At 39.8% G+C, this 27,943-nt stretch overlaps 1 protein-coding gene across 1 annotated transcript; it reads right to left on the bottom strand.

The window, feature by feature from the left end:
- Positions 1-227: 227 nt before the first annotated feature.
- Positions 228-3,551, bottom strand: egr1 (early growth response 1). Its single transcript, XM_053506154.1, has 2 exons — positions 2,893-3,551; positions 228-2,180 (listed from the first exon to the last, which is right to left on the bottom strand). The coding sequence occupies exons 1-2, from the start codon at positions 3,092-3,094 to the stop codon at positions 835-837; spliced, it is 1,548 nt and encodes a 515-aa protein (XP_053362129.1). The 5' UTR covers positions 3,095-3,551; the 3' UTR covers positions 228-834.
- Between the last annotated feature and the right edge of the window lie 24,392 nt (positions 3,552-27,943).

Here is a 27,943-nt window from a genome sequence, read left to right as displayed (position 1 = left end):
GCTTCTCAAAAGGCACCGAAAAAACTTGACAATTTGATGCTTTTTTCCCCCTCTATAATAATTCCCTCCATTTAGCAGACCTTTTTGATGTCACATTTGAAATAAAGAAAGGGAGAGAGAGAGAGAGAGAGAGAGAGAGAGAGAGAGAAAGAAAGAGAGAGAGTGTGAAAGTACCAGCGGATGATATTTACAAAACAAGAGAAAGTAACATTACTCTTACACATGCGCCAGGATACGTAAGTGCTCTTTATCCGAACAGAGTCAAAAAAACTTATCACAGCATTTTCACTACGTACTACAGAATGTATAAAATATGGCCCTGCTCAATTTAGGATAATACAAGGAAAATATTCAAATCAATTTTCACAACAATGATACTAAAAAATAAAAACAAACAAACAAAAAAATTTCAAACATGGCACGTGTACAATATACATATACTGTAGCTTATGTATATTATTTAATGTCTGTTTGTAAATTTCTATTGAAGACATTTGAGCTTGAAACCTGCAGGCATAAGTTTACAACAATAAGGTCCTTTTCCTCATTTATGTTTGTACACTCAAAGGAAAACCAAGAAACTTGCCGAAGCCCATTGAGTCACTTTGTCATCCTTAAAAGTCATGAAAGCCTCGTTTCAGGCAAGCAAATAAAAGAAAATAAATGTCCTTTAGTCTTTTCAAATGTCTTTGAGTCCTTGACCGTTTGAATATTGAACTGAAAATGTGGCTAGAAAAGTGCTTTTGCAGAGAGGAAAATTAAAAGATTAACAAGTCCGTTAACATTTTCTCACCCTCTCAGATGGATGCAAATGTGAGGACAGGGTGGACAGTCTCAGCAGATTTCAGCTGTCCGTGGAGAAAGAGATGCCTGCATATCGGTCAGCGGGGTTGTTACCGGAGAGTTGTAGATGTTGCTGACCACAGAGTTGGGGAATGAGGTGGCCACGGGGGTCTGGAAGGTGGTGGAAGGTGACGGGTAAGTGGTAGCAATGGAGGGAGACGGGTAGGACGTATGCACAGGAGAGGAGTAGCAGGAAGCTACCGGAGAAGGAAAGGATGACACTGGAGAAGGGTAAGAGGGAATAGGAGATGGGTAGCTTGACACTGGTGAAGGAACTGAAATAGAGACAGAGGTGATGGAGTTCTGGATGGTGGTGGAGACCGAGCTGGCTTTGTCAGCCTTCTTGTCCTTCTGCCGCAGGTGGATCTTAGTGTGACGCTTGCGCTCGTCACTGCGTGCAAACTTGCGGCCGCAAATGTCACAGGCGAAGGGCTTTTCACCGGTGTGTGTGCGGATGTGAGTGGTGAGGTGGTCGCTGCGGCTGAAGTTGCGCATGCAGATGCGGCACTGGAAAGGTTTCTGGCCCGTATGAATGCGGATGTGGCGTGTGAGCTCATCGGACCGAGAGAAGCGCCGCTCGCAGGTTTCCACGGGGCAGGCATAGGGACGCTCATGTGGTGGTGTCTTACTTGGCCGGTTAGGGTACTTGCGCACACGGCTGGGCTTAATGAGCTGCGCCTGGTAGACGCTCTTCAGCTCCTGAGAGCCTGTCTGTGTGGCGAAGGCCTTGATGGTAGAAAGCGGTGTAAGTGAAGGCTGCTGTGTCTGAAAGGGCTTCTGATCAGTCTGAGACAGGCCAATCTCACTCTGCTGCTGGGGAAACAGGTAGTCAGGGATCATGGGAACAGGGAAGCTGGCACCGCATGCTTTGCTGCTGGGATAAGCCGGGGGTGGGTATGGCAGGTTGCTTCCCACTGCTGATGGGAAGTTGGCAGTAGGTTCAGGGAAGATGTCAGGGCTGGCACTGGAGTAGGTTGGAGCGGCTGAATAAATGGGGTTGGGCTCACTCTGGTGCACTGAGCAGCTCAGGCTGATGCTGGATGTTGACGCGGAAGATGTTGAAGAAGAGGAGGAAGAGGACGAGCTTGAAGTTGAGGCAGGTGAGGAGGAGGGAGTGACTTGGGCGGTTGAAGAAGATGTGATGGAAGTGGCGGGTGGGTTGACACCAACCAATCCGCTGACCAGGCTGAACAGAGGCTCCGCCCACAGGCTGTTGCTACAGTTGGCAGGTTCGAGGGTGAAGCGCCCTGTGTAGGAGATGGGGGGCAGCCGCTGATGGGCATAACCCTGATCAGCCAGGGTTTTCTCACAGCTCAGTGCAATTTCAGGAAGAGTATCTATAAAGACAACAACAACAAAAGAGAGCAAAAGTTGAGAGCCATGTTCCAGATGAGTGTTTTCCCTCTCAGCTGCTTTGAGACACATTAATGCACATTAAAGATCCCTGAGGTGTTTGTGATGGGAGACCCCGCTGGAAGCGGAGTCTGTGTTTCCCCACTCTTTCAGACAAAGCAGCAGGTGCTGATAGAGAAGCAGAAGGATGCCCCCCTCCCCACTGAACACATACACACACATTCGCTGCTGAGCTCTCCCGAACATACACACATTTACTGAGCTCATGCGCTACAGCCAGCACAAGCTGAGCCATCTGCATTTATTCTCTCTCTCTCTCTCTCTCTCTCTCTACTCTCACAGCTCTTCAATTCCATTACATGGCTAAAAGCAGCTAATAATTTAATCAATCTGCAGTTCAGCTCGTGCAAGAAAAAGCCATCAACCTGCACATTTTAGACAGCTGATTGCAAAAACATCTGATGCTTTAATGATTAATTTTAATGACAAATTAGTTATTAGGAATGCTTTAATAGACAGATGATGAATTTGAATTAGTTCAGAATGCATTTGCAGAATGAAATATTTGAACCTTTTGAATTTTATTATTTTTTTTGCATTTATATGTTTTTGAGTACCTTTGAAGCTATTCAACTCCTGCAATAAATCCACATCTCCTTACACAGCAGAATGAATGAATGAAGTATTCGCCCTTACCTCCAGTCAGGTGGTCGTACTGATCGCCGGGTTCCCCGGAGCCAAAGCCGGTGCCCTCGGGTGCGGAGGCGTTCAGGATCCCCGCAGAGTTGAGCATGATCATCTCCTCCAGCTTGGGGTAGTTATCCATGGGGGAGTGAGGGAAGCTCAGGTGGTCTGAGATCTGCAGAGCAGGAAGGAGCTCCGTCTTGGCTGCAGCCATCTCTCGCTTTCTCTGTGTCTCTCAGTGGAGTGTGTGTGGCTTGCACTGACAGATCAGCAGGTAGCCCCGCTGGGACGAGAACAGTGAAGATGCTGGGTTGCCTCTTCTTTCTCTCTGTCTCTCTCTCTCTCTCTGGCTGACCCTCCTCACTGTGTGTGTGTGTTTGTCCAAAAAGGTAAGAAAATCCACTTTTTCCAATTAAAAAACAGATGACTCAGGGTGTCCTTCTAATCACAACACACAATTCAATCAAAAAAAAAATATTTGAATTGTATCATGAACCCTTTTCATACCAAACTGTTATTATTGTTGTTGTTATTTTCAGTTCAGTTCTTTGTTGTTGTTTTAAACTGTAAGCTCTTTAGAGATTCTATCGCACTATGTTGTCTAACAGCTCTCTATCTGTCTGCCGTTGAGTCGCTTGGGCTCTCAGCGCTCTTTCCTCCGCGCCCGAGGTTCCCTTGTCCTTTATATATACACTCCCTCGTGACGTAGATGTCCATATATGGACTGGAGGAAGCCCATATTTAGACACTGCAGCCGAGGACACATGACGCTCGGTCAGGGGAGCAAAGAAGAAGCACACCGAGCAGCCTCGTCGTCAAGCTCTGTGCAATAAACGGGGAGGAAAAAAAGCGTCCGGTTGTGTCCGCTGCAAAATCGCTCGGGATAAACCCGAAAAAGCGGGACGCGCGCGCGAAAAATTCGGGTTTCCCTGTCGCGCGCGGCCGGAAGACCCCGCTCCGTCATGCCATATAGGGTCATGACTACATAAGGACAGATTCCGGTGGATTTCCACTTCCCTGTCCTTTTTTGGAGTTTCCTGGTGTCGCGCTGCCAGAGCGCGAGAGACAGACAGCGAGCGAGCGAGCGAGTGAGAGAAAGAGAGAGAGAGAGAGAGAGAGAGGGTTTGGATTGCAGCTGAAGTCCAGCACAATAACTCATGTCAGCAGTATTTTATGCAGCTCGCTCCAACATTTATGAGAGACAACTTTTTCCTCCTCTAAATCTCCAACCATGCAACATCATACTGCCGAGTTGATTTTTTTTATTTTATGTATTTATGTATTTATTTCTTTATTTATTGCTGCGCAAACACGCAGAATAGGCGAAATAAACACCATGTCACCACGCATTCACAGCCGCGCACTAAACAGCCTTTAACTGGTTTGGGACACAGCCAAAGTTTTCCCCCTTTTGGGCTAATTGCTGTTATTTGTACTGCTACAGAGTTTATTAGTGAAAACTCACACGGTCCTGGACTCTCCTTGCGTGCAGATGTTGCTCTAATGTCTCCCAGAGGTTTTTGTGAAAATAATCCTTTCTGTGAAATCCCCGATCAGAAATCTGATTAGCGTAGAGACAGGCACACTTCACCCAGCTGGAGCGTAGAAATAAACCTTCGAGTTTCCTGTGAATTGTAAGGATCAGGTCCAATGTGCTTTGACTGGATGAAATCTTGATTTGATTTGAGACTATGGTTAATCCATCCATCCATCCATCTAAGAACCTCTGCAATCCAACCAGGACTAATGATGATTACCATCGAATTTATTCCCCTTTTACAATCCTCTAGTAAACATTCACGCGTGCAACCACACACTAGGGGCAATTTGGGAAAGCCAATTGGCCTTACCTGTATGTCTTTGGACTGTGGGAGGAAACCGTAGTACCCAGAGGAAACCCACCAAGCTCAGGGAAAACATGCAAACTCCATGCAAGGACCCCAATCAAACCACTATGGTTAATACTGAGGAGAAATTTAATTATATATTGAGAAAACCGGAGTGCGCACAAGAAATCCACAAAGCACAATAATTAATATTTATTGGATATGACTCCATTTATTAAGGAACAGCTTATCAGGATGATGATAAGGAAGACAATGATGATTCTGATTTGCAACACCATCATCATTTTTCTAAAGTACAGAATACACTATATAACATACTGGAGTCATTACACTGGTTGCATAAGCATGCAGAACCTTCCAGGGGAAACTGGGACTGCAGGTAGGGTTGCCAGTTTGGATCAACTGCCGGCAAACCAGTCATGATTTACAACCTTGTTCCCAATTTAATACAAGCCAGCACAATAATTAAAACACTTTAATTATATATAAATCAAATTCCATTCATTTAAACTGTGTTGCCAATTTATACATTTCTAGATGTGTATATGCAATTTAGTGGATATACAACATGTACATATGTATCCATATTGTTGCTAGTTTATTAGTTATAAAAAATAAATCATGAGATTAAGACTAAGACAGGGTAAATTCCTATTTTTCACAGTTCGGTTTGATTAAAAATAGCCCCGTTGGATGGTAAACCGACCAATTTGGCAACACCGCCTGCAGGATGTTGTTGCTGACATGGCTAGGGGCCTTTAATCAGATTAATTGCGGGGGTTAGTGTTTTTCTGGCTCAATATGATGGTATTCTCCCTGTCAGTCAGAACACACACTCATGCATTTGCAAAAACCTGTAAAAAGTGCAGTACAAAAAAAACCCCACTGATCTTAGAGCAGGGACTTTGCTGAGGACAGATCGATGTGCCTCTGCTGACTCAGTGCAAGTGTGGCGCCTCTCTTATACTTTGAAATGGGAGAAATTACCCCCAGGCCAAAGGTGATGAGACTTTGCTTTGGGGGGTGGGTGTGCAATGATTTAATTACACTCTTTCCAATGATTTAATTAGGCGCCTTTAGATTTAACCTGTGTAATTTTGTGATCGAAACACACAGAGAAAATGTATTTTGGAAAGGAGTTGCATCTGTGTTCTTTTTATAATTGCAAGCCTCTCTAAGAGAGCCTGATGAGGAAATAGGAAATCAGTTAATAGTTGAATTGCAGGGCTTCACAGGGAAATGCCTGCACATCCTTATGTGATGCTATCTAAGAATTTTACTGAAGCTATGAATATAAGAAAACGAGGCCCCAATGTGCATTATGAGGCCCAAATTAAAATAATATATTGCTTTGAGTGCTGAACTACACTGAATTTCTATTTTATTACCTACTGGGTATATTAGAACTATTAAAATGGCAAAATAGAGAATCATGTTGGTTTACATGGTGATCATTGCTGCATCACATCTCCATGGTCACTGATTTGATCAAGATCTCCAGATTACCACCTGTATTCTCTCTATGTCTTTATACGTAGTTTCATCTGGATTTTCTGCTGTTAACTTATCCCAACACACACACACAAAAAAAAAAAAACAAGTATGAAGTATCCCCTAAGTATGATTCTTTTCTGTCCCCTGTGCCCTCCAGGAACCATTCATGACCAGCGTTTCTGAGATACGCTCTAGATCCCTAGTTCTTGAAAATGAATAAATAAAGAAATTAATTGGCAAATCGATGGCTACAGTGAGTTCTCAGGTAACTAAGATAACAAGATTACTTTCTATATGTATATACAGAAATACCATACCAGATCATAAACAAATAGAAAAAAATAAGACTTGACCCCCTGGATCAGGTTTCATCGAGGAAAATTTAGATAGAGGGTAGATAGATAAAGACTTAGCAGATAGAGGTAGAAATGGAAGCTGGGCTGTGGGAGGGTGTTTCCCAACAGGGAAGGGAGGGGGATCCAGACACCCAGGGCAGCGTAGGCAGTTGGTCTAACCTGTTGTGATATAACACTGCTCCAGCCCACATGCCGGTGAAATCCTTATTAGTGTGTGTGTCTGTGCAAGTGTGTATGTACGTGTGCGGAGGGGGTATCTCCCGGTCCCTGTTACAAAAGGCTGGCTCTCCCCGCACCTACGCAGAAAACCTACGCCTCTGTCTGTCCTCACTCGCTCGATCACCCGTTGGTTAATATTTAATTAAGTCTTGCCAGCCTGCCTGGGTAGAGATGGGGGTAGCAGGGAAAAGAGAAAGTAAGCGAAAGTGCAAGCGGGAGAGATAGAGAGAGAGAGGGAAAGAGAGAGATCTTCACACCCCCACACTCAGAAGCAAATACCAGGCATCTGCTGGAATTAATCACTGGCTCTGGCTGGCAGCCTGATGGAGACTCTCTCCATTGCTCTCTTGTTCTGTTCGCCCACCTTCTCTCACCACCTCCCCTCTGTGCTATCCCTGTCATTAGCATAAAGGTGCATCCAGTGGGGGCGTCTAGTGGAGGACAGAAAATAAGAGATTAATACCAAAAAACGGACCAGCAGAGGGCTAGACCTCAGATATCTTATCCATCTAACTATCCGTTCCCGAGTTTAAAGGTGGAGAAAGTGAGAAGTGTGTGTTACCCCATGTTATTTCAGCTACAAGGAGGAGAACATGTGACATAAATTTGTGAGATTACACAAGATTTAGATAAGGCATACAAGCTAAAGATTATGTTAAGCCTCAAAGAAAGAGGTTAAGGAGGTGGGGTGGGGGGGTTGTTAATTAGATACAGTCGAGACACTTGCTTATGATAATTGAAATTGCCAGCAAAACCTGGTAGCATATTGAACATTTTGAATATGAATGACACCTACTTGCAACTGTGCAGACAAAGTCCTCTGATGGACAAAGCTTCGGCTTAGACAGGAAGTTCTATGTTGGGCGGAAATATAAACAAACGCGGGAAAGTTTGCAGGAAGTTTGGCCACAGAGGAATGGAAAAGATTCAGTGACCAACTGTGTTCAATATGTTAGGTTTTATGAAATGTTTATTAATGGTAAACATCAAAGGTATCCAGTATTAACAAAATTATACAAATTTAAAACAGTTAGTGAGCTAAGCAAACTACTTTCAGTTCTCAAATAAGCTAGTTCAAGAGAGAAAAGATAGATAACTATGATTAGCAAGCTAGCTAATATACAGTGCAGTGAAAAACTATTTGCCCCTTAATGATTTTTTTTTGCATATTTGATACACCTAAATAAGTGAATCATCAATTTCTGTTTTAGTATGACACTGATAATAATCTTAATAAATACAAAAAAAATTTTTAAATGATGATTTCATTTATGAAAGGGCAAAAAGCTGTCCAAACCGATCTGGCCCTATGTAAAAATATATATTTTTTTTAAATGGCACTGTAACTAACTACAAACTTCAGTTAATGCTAGTGAGCTAGCCAACGGTTGTTATTTTCGGATAACTAAGCTAACAATAAACAAATCAGCAAATCAGCAGTTTATAGCTAGCTGGGTAAAATGCCTATTAGCTAGTTTGCTACAATGTCAATGATATAGCTAGCATGAAAAAGCAAACTGAGTAAATGCAAACTGTTTGCTGTATTGAAACAAGTCTATTTACATGTGGTTAAGTTAAATTTTACTTAGTTAACCAAGTTACAACATAGCTTACTTTTATTTTAGAAGTGAACTTTTAGCTAAATGGAAGCTTCTTGTGGTGGGTCTGCAAGGCTGCTGGATGAACCTAAAACTGTGCAAATGAATCATTATACAATTAATGGTAGTTTTTTAAGCTGTGATAAAGACACATCACAGTAAATATGTAATAAAACTCAAAGCCTGCAAGCCTCTAGCCTGAGTGTGACCTACAGTAGCAAAGCTAAAATGGAAACAGCCTGTGTACTGTATATTTACATTGGATTATTTTTTTACTGCTAGTCAAATCCATATTAAATGTGATCTATCCACTGCATGATGATGCACATATGTTTTCACATGTCCTTATTTTAAATAGAAAGCGGAAGTGTGGGGTTTGGATATTAATCTTTATGGACGTCAATAGAGACAACACGGGATAAACAACACTTGGTACCCGAGCTTGCATTTTACAGTATGTGCATCCTTACACAGCCCTTCTGGACTGAAATGTTGGTTGAAAGAGATTTTCAGATTTGTGCATGTTCATTGCATGTTTAAAATTACTTGTGATGTTAATTTGCTATTTCGCTGAGTACTGATTTATGGAGAGTGTGGTCTCATAGTGAAGATATTTGAAATATATCAGTGCAGAAGAAAAAGTAGTGTTAAATGTAACAGACTCAACCATGCTTAGTTTGGAGAATTGATAAACTTATACATATAATGCCGCTTTAAAACCATCACAGCTCTAGTTTTAACTAGTTTACAGGCTGTGATTCTGTTAAACCTGCCGAACAGGAATTGCCGTGCTCATAGTCACGGTGTGATCGGACCATGTCATTAAACATTGCTCGACTCTTTAAAACCTGTTTAGTTGAAAATGTTTAGATAAATCATTGACATAATATTTTTTGTCTGTACAATGCACAGTGGTGGCCAAAAGTATTAAGACAACATATGTCATGTATTATAATTCTCCTGGCACACAAACCAGGTGATTTTATTAGTTAGTTCAAGTGTATTTCTCTGTAGAGTTGTGCCAATTAACAGTTTTTTTTTTCTTTTCTTTTTTTTTTTTTTAACTGGTTATGTGACAATTCAATTCACCGTCTGGAGCTACTGCCTGATCATATGCATATTTAAACCCAAACTGTTAGACAAAGGTGAAGAAGGCAGGCAAGAAACCATCTTCTATATATGATCTTTAGGAAACAATCAAGCAGGCATATATATATATATATATATATATATATATATATATATATATATATATATATATTATTTCTCCATTGTCTGAATACTTTTGGCCACCACTAAAAATCATCCCTTTATTTATGATGAATCTAATTGCATACAAGGTTTGTGTCTTCCTCACATAAGAACACCATCAATTGTTTTCACACAAGCTGTGCAAAATGAGTTTTGGCTTCTGCATTTGTCATTTATAGGAGGGCCTTTTATAAGGAGTTTGAAATTACCAGAGGTCGTACGTGCTTATCAGTGTCTATGGGACTCGGGTCTGCCTGGGGATCACTCTGTGGTGAAATGAGCTTCATCTCGTATAACATATCATAAATCTGATACTGTATCCATTTTTCCATGGGGGATTTCCAAGAGAAAATCACAGTTGCTTTGGATGTGCATCGTATACTATATATCAAAGTAACAAATCTGAAATATTGTAAAGTATAAAATATGTAATTGTTATCTGTTAATTGTGTAACTTTCAAAGGCTTACCTATTGCTTGTCTATTTGGTGTCTTATGCAACGTTTTTTTCTTCCAGTGTAACACTGGAAGGGCAGAGAGATGACTAAACCAGCCTGCTGGACTGTTATTGTTCCTGAGAATTTTGGGCAAGCATGACTCAAGTAAACTCTGGGAGAAAGAGATTTACAACTTACCGAACTTTCAAATCTCATCATCCTTAAAACTATTATTCCTATTAACTTATGTTGTTCATCTAAAGGCTGTCAAAAAAAAAAGAAAAAAAAAAAGTAAGCAATGAATGTACAGGTTCCAGTCTGACACGACACACCATCAGATTTTACTAACAGGCTCCGCATCAGGGAGGAAAAAACGTATTAGTGAAATGAGACGTTGTGGTCTGTGGTTGGAAGAAATACCTGAACACACTGCACGAATTCAGGGATTCCGCATCCAGATACAGTATGTCGATAGAGTATATTTTGCATATGCATGACAGATTAAAAAAAACGGTAAATGAAAAGTGAGTGCAGTGTACTAGAGTACATATACTGTAGTACACAAGGTTTCCAGGGAAACAGTCTTTTTTTTTTTTGTACTTCGCTTGAGCAGCAAATACAGGATTTTAAAAAAAAATTCTGTTTCTTTGGTAACTTTGTGTACTGTCCTTAACTTTTACTATAGATACTTTATAAACAGTACATATTTATACTGTATACTGGCTTATATACAGCCATCACATCTTGTATTGTATGTTTTCTTTCCATGTTACTGTATATAAACATCCCTGATATTGTTTTAGCTTAATGGTATGCTCAGTTCCTCACAGCATGAGGAACCCTATGTTTTTTGTGACTATAAAGCAAAAGTGATTCATGTAAAAATAATGTAAAAGAAAAAACATGGGAAAATCAATAGAGCTTTAAATATGCACTGCCTGGCCCCCCCAAAAAAGTTGTCATTTCAGAATCATCAAATTATTGGGCTGCATCAAGCACAGAACTAAGATGATTTGAAATTGAATGAATTATCAAAACCTGCAAGGATAGTGCTGAATCATCAACTTTGTGGAATAAATGTGGTTGTATGCTATCATGTATAGAGGTCACTGAAACAGTTGGTGAAGTTGCAAGGTCAAAAATCAACAACCAACAAACCAGAGCTGTGTTTCCTAGTGAAAGTAAAAGCTTTAAAAGTAAGAGATTTCCCCACACACACAGACACACACACACAACTCACAGAATTGGTACTTAACAGCTGTGTATCCACATGTGGAGTAGAAAGCTTGGACTTTAAAGCAGTGGACAATGTTCATGTGGTCTGATGAGTCCAGATTGACCGTATCCCATAGTGGTGGACACGTCAGGGTAAGACAGGAAGCCCATGATGGGATGCGTACACCCTGCATAGTGTCCACTGTACAAGCCTCTGGAGGCAATATAATGATCTGGGGTTGCTTCAGTTGCTTAGGTCTAGACTCAGCAATGTTATGTGGCAAAAAATGAAGTCAGCTGATAAACGTGATGGTTATCACCAGGTTATCACATCTATGGATTTGCTTCCCTGGTGGAACAGGAATATTCCTGGACTGAAATAGTGAAAAGGTGGTTCTGAAGCATGAGGAATCATTTTCACATATGAACTGGCCACCACATTACACTGTGTGATGTAATCAAAGCTTAAACTCATAATAGCAAAAGAATAAAATAATTCACCCCAACTGTAAAATCCCATTCAGTTTGTTATGACCAGATGCTCTTAGAAGTCACATACTCAATTGAAAGGAGTCCAACTGTATGTAATTACAGTGTCATATGATCACAATATAAATACAGCTGTTCCTGTAAATATTCCTAAACAAACAAGCATGCACATACAAATACAGTTGTCCATTTGCACTTCATAAATTAGAATTTGTACTGTATGTAGTGCATTAAGAAAAAAAATGTGCTCCTCTGACGCTTACTGTTTTGAATCTGTTCTCAGGAAGCCGTTTTTCGTTTCTCTAAGCTTGGACACAACACTCTGGCCATTTCGCTGTTGTGCCTGAGGGCATTAAGTCCAGCCAGGTTAGCGTGCCAGACCATGAATTAGCTGATCCAATATCGCCTGCAGGTGGCCAAACCTTAACTACAGTCAGGGAGCCGGGACACTTCAGAGTCATGCAACATAAACAGCCATCACAAATGAAGTTCTTCAGAAAGGATTAGGGGGGACATGTGAGACTCAAACTGTTCTGACAGACAGAACAGCAGCTGAGGCTGGATTTGGGGGAAATACTGAATAAATCAGGAAGGACTGTCAGAAAAGCTACATTCACAAGATCAGTGATGGGTGACTTTAAACAAAAAGCTTTAAAAAACAGCTTTAATGCATTTATATTTTAATTAATTTAATCATTTTGATTCATTTTTCCAATCTTGACTTTAGCTCAAGCTAATATTTTGTGGCCACCTCTGTATATGAGTATACAGTATATGCTTTAATCTATTAGTTAACATATACTGTATAGGCCTACATTGTAGATATACTGTAAATATATGTGTGGCAAAAGATTACTGTTAGGTAACTGAAATAAATTTATGCTAAGTGAACATAGTGACGTCTTAGCCATGAATAGATACACAGTAGATAAATATATAAATGTATAATAAATGATAAATGATAAATAGTATGTGTATATAAATACATACAAAGTAAATGGAATATTTCTACAATCTGCATAACCATTTTTTCGAATGAAGTGTTTAAAGAATGTGCTCTTATACAAACAAATATATTATACAGCATAAAGAATTATTAAGATACAGCAATGAATGATCGAATACATGTGCACATCGATACAGTTTCGATCGCGCCTCTTGGTTAAAACACGTCATATTTGTGTGCCCACTCATTCATTTCATATGATGGATGCGATTTTAGCAAAAATATGCTTGGTGTTTGGCCCTTCAGGATGGTGAGCAGTTAGTCGTTCCAGAAAAAGGAAGATTGCCAGATGCTTCAGCTATTGGTAGCAGCTATGGGTGACGTCAGTGGGCTATTTATGCACAGAGGCAGAAATTTGCATGAATTCCAAACTGACCATTCTCATTCCAGCCGCATGACCATGATGATGGCATAGTGGTTAGCACTGTGGCCCCGCGTCGGGTTTGTGTGCGTGGAGTTTGCATGTTCTTCCCCTGCTTGGTGGGTTTCCTCTGGTTTCCTCCTAAAGTCAGTCCCCAAAATTGATCATTATCTGCGTGTGATTAAAGTCACTTTAGGCTGGTGATGTGTTAAATCAAACAAGAGGAAATAAAAGGTACTTTGTCCTTTTTAGGGATGTTCACCAACAACAGCTATAACAACAATGTTTCAGTGATAAAAATTCTAGTTGAGAAAAATTCAAACATCATAAAAACATAAAACATGTGCTGTTCTATTTCAAAATCTACTTCAGTGGGGTTATATTAACTCTACTTCATATCAATACATTGTTGATTATTTTCCTATAACAGCATGTTTTGTTCCCTATACAGTCAATAATTTAAGATAGTCTCAATGAAGATTCATGTTCTAGGGTTCTAATCATCTCTTAATTCTATTAACAAACTAAGCTAATGCATATTAATTAACATTTGATGACTTTGGAATGAAGCACCTGCAGTGATTAATGTTTTTTAACCCACAACTAAAAATAATTTGACATGATTTAGCGACAATTAATTCACAGCATGTTTCCAGATGTAAATATTAAAACTTGATTATCAGCCTCTGTTCGGAATTTTGCCCAACCACAAACATGTTCATTAGGATGGTGTTAATTTTATATGGATGGTTTAAACACTGTGATGCTGATTATTTGTCTTTGTAAGGCTATTTATTGATTATTATTAATAATTTATCCATTTTATTTGTCCTGGAGATTTTTTCTGTGGTGGATAACTTTCACAAAACTGTTATAAAGCTTTGACACTGGAGACTCCTTCCATAAAGGTTACATCAACTTTGCATATAAGCAGCTGTGGAAAGCCTTACAATATATCAACAATCTGTTGATTTCTAGCAGTCTATGAGCTGTTAATGTTAGAAGCTAGTTAGCTTTGTAGATTTGAATGGTTCTGGGGCAATGCGGAACGGCTTAGAAGAAGCAGTGTCATATAAGATGATGTAACATAATCAGATGTGTTTTCTTGCTGTTGACTGGTTTTGTCGGTTTTGTGGACTGTACAGACCTACTTTCATTTTAATTGACTTATTGAATTCTTACAACAATGCGTTTGATGCGAAGTGATACATAGAGTTCATAATCCCAGTGCTGTTATGCTCTATATCACCACTTGGGGAATGCCTCTCGTCCAATCAGATTACTCGGTCGGAATTACTCACTCACTCATTTTCTATACCACTTTATCCTGTATTCAGGGTCACAGGGACCTGGAGCCTATCCCAGGAGACTTAGGGAACACCCTGGACAGGGGGCCACTCCATCACAGGGCACACACACACTCACACTCATTCACACTCATTCACACACTACAGCCAAATTGGGAACCGCAATTAGCCTAACCTGTATGTCTTTGGAATGTGAGAGGAAACCGGAGTACCCAGAGGAAACCCATGCACACAGAGACGGAAATCGAGCCTGGCTAGGAATCGAACCCAGACCCTGGAGGTGCAAGGCGACTGTGCTAACCACTACACCACCACCGCCCGGTCAGAATTAACGGGTGTATAATTTATATTAATGTCTACTGTCAGAGCTGATGATATTAATAATCAATTCATGGCTTTTGATTTAGGAGTTAGATAAATGTTAGATAAACATTGGCAGAAATACCCATTTGTTATGTTTTGGGCCATTCGCCAGAAATCTGATGGGTTTTCCCGGATCGTCATACATACAGTAAATTAATATTTAAGTGGAAATTTTTAATTTAATTTAATAAAAATTAATAGTAATAATAAAAAAAAAGAGCTTGACATGAGTTTGTTATGATGTGCACTGGATAAGAAAAACAATAGTTTGACTAAACAAATAGGAAACAAGTCAGTGGTGTGTTTTGTGTGTTCTGTAAATTGCTGTATTTCTTTTTCAAGCCACTTGCAACTCAACAGTGACAGTTAATAAACAGTGACTAAATAATGATAACAGAAAGATGACACACTGCGTTATCTGCCAAAGTAAATGCTCCTTTTCAGTGGAACAAAGGTATCACAGCCTGGCTTTGGGTGGCGATCTGACTGTGAGCTTAGCCCAAGATTAAACATTAGTGATATATTGATGTGTGTGGGATGACAGCAGGTTTGGAAATGTCTCAACCATAAACCCTTAAACAACAACATCGCTTCTGCGCCACAGTCGACGATCCTGAGGTACAATAGAAGTCGCTTTTCTTTTCGCCTTAGTCATGCGGTCCAGGTCGCCTGCTTTATGCCGCTATGATACAGAGCACACGCAGACAAGCGCTTTTTGTTCCGTGACCACAGGAAACTAACAGGAGCTCGGTCTACACACAAGAGGCAGTTCACACTCTTCACCCCATGGCTGGTACTGCTGCTGCTATAGGTGTTTGCTTTGCACTTCAGCAGAGAGAGAGAGAGCGAGCGAGCGAGAGAGTGAAAGCGAGGGAGAAATGAAAGAGAGAAAGAGAGAGAGAGAGAGAAAGAATGAGTGAGAGTACACAAAAATACACCCACTCATGTACGTTTGCACTTACATGTGGACTTGTACACACTTGTTTCTGTCGGCACATGGACTTGTACACACAATGTACTGTAATTCCCAGTAATGACAACAATGGATGTGAGGTATGCTGGGTTTCAGCTCTTTTCCGAGTCTATCATTCCATCTTTTTTTTTTTTTTTTTTTTTTTTACAATTTTACACCATAGTATTGTTCCATTTTGATTGGTCATAAGGTGGTTTAAAAGACCAGCTCTATACATAAATAGGTACAGTATTACCACCACAAGTTTATATACTCTAGACGCACTTCTTCTAAAACATTGTTATGGACGAGGGGCGATAAAGGCAAATGAAAATTCTCATGAGTGAAAGTGTGAAACCGAAGACTATTTATATTTACAGAAGCACCATAAATACCACGACGAGACTCTTAGCTGCAGTAAAACGTTTATATGGTGCGAAGGTTTTTTTTAAAGAAGTACATCTGTGAACGGTGATCCTGGCCGAAGTGTACTGATTAAAGCATCTACCTTGATGGAAGTGAAGCACTTGTGAAACGCAGGGATACTGTAAGTGCGTTAGTGTAGCAGGGGATTATATAGAAAAACAAAGGTAGTTTTTACTTTTATTACTGTGTTATTTTATTCTGCATAATCAAAAGTCCCGGTTTGACCTGAACGCTTCTCATTTATGTATCTAGGCATGTAGTTTTCTAGAGTAACAGCCCATTCAAAGGGACATGTTTTATGGAGAACAATATACTTAATCCACGGTTCCTAATATAGACATTTTTTTAATTAGATATTGTTATAAACAAACACAAAAAGAACAATGTATACTTCTTGCTACCTGGGGGAGTTTATATGCAGAAATGTTTACATACTGTAGCTTGTATGAATAGAGTCTCAGGTGTTAGTGCCCTGTAACAGTCAGGAGGTTTCTCAATACAGGGGAGGAGTTTGTGCTCCTTGGTAACATGATACGCTGTGTCTGAAAAAAATAATAAAACTGGCGAGGAAACAATTGCTTAGAGCTGCTTTGATGTAAGTAAGGACAGAAAAAAGCTTTTTTTTTTAAAAAAACAGGAAGTAGTAAACGGGTAACTAGCCAGTCGATTATTGTTGGCAAATTCCTGTGATATGTTTTTAGGTCATATAATCACCATTATATATCTATCACTCATCTATACCATTTTGTCCTGTGTTCAGGGTGGCGGAGGTCTGGAGATTATCCCAGGAGTCTTATGGTGCCAATGGGGTGCCATTCTATCTCACACGTACAAACTCACACACACACACTACAGACAATTCCAATTTGCTTAATCTGTATGTCTCTATAGAAGGAAACCCACCAAGCACGGGAAGAACATGCAGACCCAAGGCGGGAACCGAACCCGGACCCTGCAGGTGCAAGGCGACAGCGTTAACCACTAAGCCATCATGCCGCCAGGTTATATAATTTCTAGGTTATTGCATGTTACTTTTGTTTATTTAAAAAATTCAATCAATGCGGCTGGATTTGTGTAATTATCAACGATAAGATCAGAGCGTTACTAATGAACAAATAACAATCAGAACAAAATTTAAATCCTGGCTGTCTGTTTGTGAAACATTTTCAAACACTTTTTATTAATACCAAAGGACTTATTTCTGTAATTTCATGCTTGCCACATTCTTTACATTCTCCCACTGCAACTGACGCCCAAGTCCATTTCAGCGCTGTGCACGGTGCTCATCCCGGCACACAGTTGCCATGGCAAAGGAGCCCTCCCGGTCTCTCAGTCTCCAAGGTACCGAGCCTATTGTCTTTGGTTTCTTTATTTAGATGAAAACATGATTTATTGTGCACGATCCGCGCCCGTTCCACCAGAGAGTGTGCGCAGATACCTATCCACTTGATTTAACATCTTGACTCCAAGTTTAAGGGCTCTCAATCTTTTTTTATTTGTCCACAATACTCTCTTTTAATAATAACGTTGGACACTGAAGGTTTCTCATCCTGGTTTGTTTTCACACCAGCACCGGATATGCATACACACATTGAAAGGTGACTGTGGTTTTGCAGGTAGGGAAAAGCTCTCTAACACTCTCCAGCACTCGGGCAATTTTACTATGCAAAACCATCCGGTGAAGTGGAGGACTGTGGTTGGAAAGTACAGTACACAGTTCACTTTTGTTCCATCCCCATGATGATAGATTTGCAATTCAGATACAAGGCTAAAATTTGCCTTTAACCACGGCTGCTTATATGCAAAATTATATACTGCATACCGTTGGAAAATATTACATGGCACTATTTAATACCATATCAATACATAATGACATAAACAAAATGCCATAAACAAAAGCAGAAAACATATTTTGGATAAAATCAACTATTAATCTTTTCATGCAAAAGTTATTTATGAGCATATCTGGATTCATATATTGTATAACATATACAGATTTGATGCTTTCTAAATAACACTTACATTAAAATGGTAATGGATTGTCTATATAGACTTAAATTTAATACTGAGCTCCTCCCATAAGAGGTTTTTTTGAACAATTAAAAGACAAATCAGTAAAGAATTATTATTTAAGGAAACATTCTATAGGTCCAAAAGAATCCTGTGACAAGGTACACCCCTTTTTTGTGTATTTATGTTATGATGTATAGCATCATCCTCCATTAAAAAAAAAAAAAAAGTTAATTTTGTATGAATTGGATATTTGGACATATTTCAAGACATCCCACTCTGCAAAAAAAAAAAAAAAAAAAAAAAACTTAAAATACTGTATTTATAAATATACAGGAAGTATGTCCTCATTGCATAGGGCCTCAATATGGCATAACAGCTACTGCAGCAAGCACAAACTTAACCCCCACCTTAACAGGACTGTTGCAAACATTAAACCCAACATGAGCAGCTAAAAAAAAATCCCTATTTTAAGACTTTTAAGCAAAACTGGCATTAGGCAGGAGTACACGTTACTGTATTTTGGAATGAAGTGCGCTGTGATTATTGCTTTCTGATGACTCTAGAAACAAGACACCATGGCAGGGTCTTCAACAAAATGTTATGTTTAATGTGAAGCCCGGGCCACTAAGAAAAGTGATAGGTTCACTTAGCAAAAGGAGAGACAAATCAGAATTTCTTGATTTCCAGGATTTTGTGCAAGAATGTCATTTCGGCATACAAGTCTCTTTGGATAAATTGTGCGCATGACCGGGTGCCATGAGGAATCATAAATTAAGGTTAAGTGAGGTTTAATGTCTATTTATTTCATATTTTACTTTATTTACATGTATTTTCCAAATGTTTAAAATGTTTTTATATACAAAAATATGATAATAGAGTTAGAAATAAGTAATATTTGTATTTTTTTGGGTGGATGAACTAGATTAGCTCTTAAAATGTGTGTGAATGAAAGTGTGAGTGTGTATGTGCCCTGCGATGGATTGGCGGCCTGTCCAGAGTGTACCCCATCTCATGCCCTAAGTCTCCTGGGATAGGCTCCAGGCCCCCCGCGATTAAGCGGTAATGATTATGAGTGAGTAAGTGAGTGAATTGGATTATCTGCATTTACATTATTTCCTATGCGAAAGTGGGTTCCGCAACACAAATTTTAAAAGATTTAAATCATATGCAGAGGATAGGCTCCCAAATATTTTATTTACGAATAAATAAATTAATGTTCTTCTCGTACAAGTTTTTGCTGCAGAAATAAAGTGTTGCAGGACAATCCTGGAAGTCTGAAAAGATCGCACTGAGCCATGTTCTAGCTGTAGCTCATCAGGAAGAAAAGGAACACTCCATAACTGTTTATGTGATTGGCAGATTGCATTCCTTTCCTGCACAAGCTGTACTGCTGGTCACAGGACTCGACAACTTTCCGTAAAAGTACACACCCTTTAACTATAACCATAGGGCGTGTACTTTTGCAGAAGGTTGTCATTCCAGATCTTTCAGCTTATCCTTTCTTTTCCATTATTATTATTATTATTATTATTATTATTATTATTTTAAAATTAAAATAGCACTGAATAATGACTACTATAAAACCCATCACTGTACTAATTTTATGCACTATTTTGCATTTATGATGAATCATTGTGTTGGAGTCCAAAAGTCTGCTTTCATTAAAATCAGTCATGGGTTAAAGTTAACAGTTTGCGACATTAAAATTAGTCAGAATTTATTTAAAAGTACTCTAAAAGCAGATGTAACATTTGGGCCTAACATGGGTTATGGTGAGGGTAAAGCCATACTGACTCATCAGCAGCTCAAATATAAGCATAAACACTTTATTCCCATTTGTATGAAATGCACACATTGTACTGTATAACATAATAGAATAGTTTATTACACAGTTTAAAATTCAACCCGGTTTTACATTCTTAACCAGGCATCAAATAACTCAAAGGTGGTGCTACGTTTTGCTAAACAACATAATAAAAAGACTTATTGGACTCTATTGTCGACACAATTACACACGAAACAGCATTTAAAACAGTACAGCTTGTTCTGCGGACAGTTCTGTGTGTGCTGCTGTGTTTTTTTAATGCTTAAATGTGTGTATGTTTGTGTGTGTGTGTGTGTGAGAGAGAGAGAGAGTGCACTGTAAGAACAGGAGGAGTCGAGACCAATAAAGCAGCCCTGTTATGAGGCTAACCTCTAACCACAGTCATATCCATTTTCCAGCACAGCGCAGCTCAGCTGTCATCTGTTGTCTGGGTGCAATTATCAAGCTCCGCGAACAGGAAAGTGATGTCACTTCCTGTGCTCCGTGATATCACAGACCCAGAAATGGAGAGTCCACATTACTGACGCGTGGAAAACGGAAGCAGCTTCTTTCTCACTCTGCTTCACAGATGCCGCGCTGCCAACAAGACCCTAAAATAACAGAAAAAGGAAAAAAAAAAAACCCACCATGAGCAGTTGGTTAAACAAACAAAACCAATTTAAGGCACTTATCTACTATCTGAGAAGTTTAAGGCACTTCCTGTCTTGGCCGCAGGTTCATGTAAAGGTGCCTTATTGTTGTAAAAGCTTGTGAGCTGCTGTTGCTGTATTAGCAAGAAATGCTCTTGAAGGCACTTTAAAAGCAAAACTACTCAAGCTAAGATAACATTGTTAGAGATAAATAACCATGTAGTACAGTACTCGACTTTCGTGCCGCGATCAGTGTGGTTTATAAACTTATTGAACTCCTACACGTCTTTTAAACCACCTATAAAGATGTCTTGATTTAAATGCTTAATACGGTAATAAACAATAACTAGACATGTCTCACCATGTTCAGAGGCTGAGATGAGAGGCAGATACATGTGAAGCAGTAGTTGTCTAACTGGTCTAGATTGAGAAAGGCAGCCAAATGTTTTCATTCTTCCTGGCCCTGAGGCTAATGTCCTTGTCCGTCTGTCTGGCTGCAAACAATTGTGAATGGTGCATTTTCACTCAAATTAAAAAAAAAAAAAAAAAGGGTTTCACATTTTTATGTGCTTCATGAACCTCAAGTCAGATGAATATCTCCACTAGGGATTGAGATAAGAGTGACGCTACACGAACCAGCCATAACATTAACTCTGAATAGCTGATTAAGCTAAATATCAATTATATACCAGTACAGGTTACAGGAACATAGACAGCCATGGTCCATCTTTGCCCTCAGGGACAGAAAGACCAAAGGCAGCACAAATTGCTGAATGAAGTCAACACTGAGCAGTTCAAGGTGTCCTTCTGATCCACACACAATTAGGCACAGGTTATACGCTGGAGGCCCTTCCTGACGCAACCCTGCCGTTTTATCCGGCACTGGGACTGGCACTGCATCCAGTGGCTGGCGGTATGCGGTGAAGGATCCTCACACCCGGATCCTCAGATCAACAACCAAGAGCCTTAGCTGCCTGAGTCAGGTAAGGTATCAAAACACCAAGCGCATCACAGCTTGCCTTTCACGGGGCTTATCAGGCAAACGGTTCAAGGTTGTTGATCTGCTCTCCACATTCCCCAGATCCCCATCTAATATAGCAATAGGACCCATCAGACCAACATCCCAATGGCATACGCCACAGCTCACCCCCAGTGGTCCTGTGGCGCCACACACTCCTGTGGAGCCAGAGCCGCTCCAGAGCACAAAGGAAACCTTATATCTTGTTGTTTTTTTTTAATGCAAATGGTTTTAAAGTTATGGCTGATCTTTGTATACACAATCACTGCTTGTATTTTCTATGTGTTTTCACATTCAAATGGTTAATACAGGGTCATCATTAAGCAATTGTTCAAAAATTTGGCCACTTGAACCCAATCATCATTATTATAAGTTTTATAATTAATATAATCACTACAATGATCACGAAATAGAGGGGGCTGATAGCTTAGTGATTACCACCGGCATCGCCATTATCGAGACCTTTAACCTGTCTGCTTTAAATATCAGGTGTGAACCTCATCACTGGTCTGTGTGCATGGAGGTTGCATGTTCTTCCCATACTTACAAAGTCCACACAGTCCCAAGACATGCATTGTCAGCTGATTGAGTTCCCTGGAATAGGATCCAAGCCCCTCGTGACCATGAAAATGTTACGGCATAAGTGGTCTGGCAGTTGTGACAAAAGATGCACTCCACCGAACAAGGATATGAAAGATCTCATATTTGTTTCATATTTTTTTCTGGTTGAGGTTTTTTTTTCTCCTCATGCTGACTTCATTTAGGTGACCTTTGACCTAGGCTCACAAATCATGTCTATTTAGTCAGTAATTAAAATGAAAGAATTGCTTATTATTACACTGCGTTCGTGTTAGTGTATCGTAAGTGTTCCGAATCTGTAAAAAAAAAGCTTTTTGATCCACGAAAACACAATTTTTTTGTTATCTATTTGAATATTCATCAAGTTACATTATCAGAGCTCATCTTTGCCCAAAGTCTCAATGTCTTTCAGCCACCCCTTCAATTTAACCTCTGGCAACAACATCCTCCTCAGCCCACCTTAGGAATCGCACTCACGGTGCCGGACTGCTAATATATTTCCTTATTTGATTACACAGTCGTGTTAGGGGAAAGATTTATGACAGCAGAGAACTGATGCCAAGATGAAGATGTTAAAATAAGGTTGTATTCGAGTTGTTCTGTTCACCGAATAATATGACGTGCTGATATTCCATTTATTTCTGCTGACTACCTGCAAATTTGCAACTTTTTGCTGTCAGCATGCAATACAAAGTGGCTTGAAGAGTTTTAGTGAAGACAGCACCAGGTTGATTTTTTTTTTCTTCACATTAGAGCCTGCTGTAGGAACTCACTCACTTAAGTCTCCTGATTAGAAGCCGAACAGCTCTCTAAGAGGAAGTGAGTCATTTCATTTTCGCTGAGGGTCAATGCGAAAGGTCAGCAACCATCACACAAAAAGAAGCTATGAAGCCCTGCTTGGGGAGCGGAAAAGAAAAGAAAAGAGAAGAAAGAAAGGTTTGGGAGCCTGTTTTTCCTTGCCCAGTAGGATGCATTGGAATCTTCACAGGAGAGAGAGAGAGAGAGAGATGAGGAGGAGGGAGAGAGAGAGAGAGAGAGATGAGGAGGAGGGAGACTGGAGTGAGGCCAGGGGAACTCCAGCTCCACATGACAGAGTTGAAAAGGAGCCACAAAAGAGCTGGAGCATGTTTCAGGCAGCATACTTTTTCCTCCCTAAAAGCATGTTACAGTATATTAAAGAACATATCCATTCATAAGAATATTTTAAATCTCCAATTAGGATTCGGAGGAATCCAACTGATCACTGTCTTAACCCATAAATATACAGTATAGAATATATGTGTTCTTATATGGAAGCCTTGCTTGTGTGTGTTAACGTGGAGGCTTCAGCCTTCAAACTGTATATTTGGGTTTTCGAAAATGTCAGGTAGAACAAAAGGTATCGTTAGATATCTGTGCCATTGTTGCCGATTTTTTTTTTTTTGCTTAGTCTGTAATGTTTGTATAGTTGGTTAAAATCAACTAAAATTCAGTTCATCATATTGCTTAGGTTGTGCTGAAGAAATAGATATGTCACTCTATACTGCACAATCCTGAGCCCCAAAATAGCTAAAATGCTAGTTATTAAGAGCTACAATGTCCATGTATTGGATTTTTCTTTCTTTCTTTTTTTTTCTTTTATTTTTTTTTATTTTTTAATAATGTTCCTTATACTTTAGATTGACTCGTTGAAGATTCCGAGATGACCAGGTTATTTTCTTCCTTTTTTTTTTTAACTCTCCAGGTTCAATGCCCATTGTGCCCTTACTTCTTGGCTGGCAGGAAGCAAAACCAATGTATCGTTATAGCCCACCTGCCTCACGGTTTGATGAGATGTGTTTCTGCTTACCACGGTTTTACAGCGTGGTCACCTGAGTGCTTTCTCATCAGAGCCCGTCTGGCATCCAAGTCACATTTTGTTTGACTACTCAAGCTCTTGATCTGTATCTGTTTCCGCATAATCAACTGATCGTATAATCACATTAAAAGGGCAAGGGCATGGCTGTTCCTATTAAAGTGGCCGGTGAGTGTATAGAATAAATAATATACCAGGTTGTGATTTTATTAGTTTCTTTATTAAGTATAGCTAATTAAAAAAAAGTGTCAGTGTATACATATTTATTTATGGACACACACATAGACAACTTCCAGGTTATTATCTCCACCTAATAAAGCAATAAACTTCCAGCTGTGTGTAAATCACAGCGTAATAAACCGTGCATTGTTTTTAATTAGCAAATCTGTTTATTAGGACCTTTAACACAAACCTACGTTCCTTTAAAAAAAAAAAAAAAAAGAAAGAAAAACTGTCTTAAAAACAGAACGTCCTGTTAAAGTGGAGCGGTTCAAATAGTTTGCGGACTCTTATGATGTGTGAGAGCTTTAACACGTTTTGATAGCACTGAGCAATAGGCGCGTGATTGCAATGGGTGTTTAGAGGCTGCTTTAACGAAGGCTATTTTTCAAGCAACACATAATTTCTTGACATGATGGATATACTGTCAGGGTGTGTTTATGAGGTGATTCTCTTGAGTAAATAGCGTCGCAGCAGAGGAGCTCGCCGCTGCATTCTTACGAAACCCGGCTCGTGTGGTTAGTGCCTGGCGAACAACACGGAGAGGGGTTCAAATGATCACGGTGTGGAAACTTACAGCTTAGCGTTTACCGCTTATATCTCTATATCACTTTCTCTCTGTGTCGCCATGGTAACTTACTAAGGCTGGTCTGATTCGTCCCTGGTGTCCACTTGTGAAGCCTGTGTTATGGCATGTTTGTTTTTTTTTACCATCTTTACGCGCGGACAATGCAGGCTAATTCATTGTCTTAGGGTTAGCCGACCTCGTGACCTTTTCCGTTTTCAGACGACAGGAAGAGCAAGTTGATGAGAATAAGAGAGAAAGGGTGAATAATAGTGTGAGCGCGAGTGTGAGTGGTTTTCCTGTTCTTCGGCGCTACATAAATAGCCATGGTCAGTCAGATTGACATAATGGACCTAAACTGCTGCGTGGTGTCACAGATTTCCAGCGGAGAAGGTGTCATCTTGTTAACGATAGCCTTACTTAGCTACATAACAAGCCTACTACTATTATTATAGCGGTATAAAACCTTTATTGCCTCAGCGCTGTCTCTAACACACGTCACTCGGCTGTAACCGGAATCCGAAGTGATTATTGGAACAACTTTCTTTACCTAATCGACTTATAGGAAGCCTATTTGTCAATACAGGGTGCTATAATTGGGTCGTAAAAAAACAGTTGTAATAAATGCTTACACATGAAAGCAGATGCTAACAGAAGAAAGCAGTTATGCTAGCTAATAAATGAGTTATCAGGGTGTGTGTGTTCACCAGGAAGCTGTGCATGTAGCTCGCTCGCTCTGACGGAAGTTCTCGTGTTTTAAGAAAGCCTTAGCGTGGCCCACAAACATGATTAGCACAGCGCTCTGCGGTTTGAATCAAAAAATAACCAAACACCATTGTTTAAGCAGTTTATTTCGGTCGTTTGAAACCCCTATATTTAGCCACTGTGGCTTTTGAAGAGCATGGAAAAGGTGACTGAGTTTGTTTTTCACTGCAACATTTCCTGTGTGCCGCGAGGAGAGGAAAACCGCACGCTCTGTGACGCGGCAGCTCGACACACACAGAAAGGGCAAGTCAGAGGCGTGGAAAACAAGACAGCAGGAAAAGGCCAAAAAAAGAAGGAAAAAAAAAAACCCTCAACTCATTGCTTGCTTTGTTAATCAGATCTAAAGAGCAGTTTCCTATTGAGAGTGAAGAAGAATTAGCACTGTCGATGATATCAGCCGCGCCGATACCGTTTCTGTGGCGAGATATTGCCATGATAAGTTACTGTGTGTGTACGTCAGAATGCAGTTAGAACACTTATACAGGACCGAATTAAACAAATTGAGTCATGGCAATGTTCACAAATGTGCATGTTAAATTAAATTATATTGAAAAGAACAGAAAACATAAAGCGATTGTAACATCCTGTTTTTTTTTTTTTTGCACTGTTTTATTTATTTGTTTGTTTGTTTAAACTTTACTAAAATGGAATAAATAGAATAGAAATATAAGGTTATTTTGTATAACTTCAAATTTTCCAATTTTTTTTTTTACATTTTAGAGAATGTCACTATATGGCAGTAGTGTTAATGTTATTCCACTGTAATGTGTATAATGAATATAAACAAATTTATTTTATATATATATATATATATATATATATATATATATATATTATTTTATTTTTTCATTATTGTCACTTCAGCATTGCATATGAAATATTTGTGACGTGTAACATCAAAACCAGTATTAAGTTACATTTTGGGTGATTTGAGTTGTGTGTATTTTTGAGATCCTGGTTCAATAAGCTCCAGGTTCATACCAAGTTTATTACTGTATCATGTCCGGTTGCTGAGATATGGCCAGTGTCTGTGTGTTTGTTTTACGAGGAACGCCTCGGAAAACTCGGACAAAATCCTATTTTTAGGATATTTAAATGAGGATTCCGCGACATAGTAAAGGGACAAAGAGGGAACCCTCTGCATCATTTTGTCACCAGGATTTGCCTTCTAGCCCTAAAAATATCCTCGCTAGCAGCATGGATTTGTAGCAAAAAAAAAAGTTTTAAAAATTTGCCTAAACTTCCATGACAGCTTGCTACTGGTTTAGTAATCAGAAGGTCCCTGACTGACCCCAGTTTCCTAACTGGGATATGTGAAAAAATTATTTCACTGTGTTTTAGGGTACATGTGACAAACAATCGAGTTTAACTATATAAAGTATGGAGTAGCTCAGTGGTTAAGGCATTGGCCTATGGTTTGGAAGGTCCCAGGTTCAAATCCCATGACCACCAAGTTGTCCCTGTTGGGCCCTTGAGTAGGGCCCCTAACATTTAAATGTGTAATGAGATAAAAATGTAAGCTGCTCTGGATAAGAGTGTCTGCCCAATATATACATAACAATGTTTAGGATTAAACCTTCATCAATACATTTCACCTACTGCACTGGCTACAGTGCAGAACCGTCCTGTTCAGTTGAACATCTGAAATAGTAATGGGTCACACTTGCAGCAAAATTGCCAGACATCTCAGACTTCACAATATGATTAACCTCGGGCCAGAAGTAGCTCAATGGTTGAGTCATTGGACTACCAATCAGATGGTCCAAGTTCAAACCTGGAGAGCCCTGCACCATCAACCACTAAGTGGTACAGTATAACAATAATTGTAAGTCACTCTGGTTGAGGAGGAGTCAGGGTTAGTTCAGTGGTTAAGGCATTGGACTATGGTTTGGAAGGTCCCATGTTCAAAATCGCACGCCCACCAAGTTGTCCCTGTTGGGCCCTTAAACAAGGCCCGTAACCCTCAACTGCTCAGATGTATAATGAGATAAAAAATGTAAGTCGCGTTTAAAAATATCTTCCCTTCCTACTCTTACAAACATTCTGAAAGTTAACGGGCAGGTACAGCTAGAAGGATTTGATCACATGAGCAGGCATTGTCTCATCAAGGATGGTGTTTGGTATAGCGTAGAGGTGTGTGCCTACATCTCCCTCGTGCCAACCTGACTCAGCCGTGACCTCAGAGAAGCAATTGTTACCAGTTTTCCAATTTCTCAAGGTCGTGTTTAGACGTCAGTACAGGATCAGAGATGAGTGTTCAACCTCAGTACACACAAAGTGAAACTGAAAGAGAGAT

The sequence above is a fragment of the Clarias gariepinus genome, chromosome 10 (assembly GCF_024256425.1).
Source record: "Clarias gariepinus isolate MV-2021 ecotype Netherlands chromosome 10, CGAR_prim_01v2, whole genome shotgun sequence".
Lineage (NCBI taxonomy): Eukaryota > Metazoa > Chordata > Actinopteri > Siluriformes > Clariidae > Clarias > Clarias gariepinus.
The sequence above is the reverse complement of the archived record's forward strand: the minus strand, read 5'-3'. Positions and strand labels throughout refer to the sequence as shown.

Coding starts and splice junctions, on each gene's coding strand:
- egr1 (XM_053506154.1), bottom strand. CDS start 3,094: ATGGCTGCAGCCAAGACGGAGCTCCTTCCTGCTCTGCAGATCTCAGAC. Junction 2,181..2,892: donor GTACGACCACCTGACTGGAG/GTAAGGGCGAAT, acceptor TTGTCTTTATAG/ATACTCTTCCTGAAATTGCA.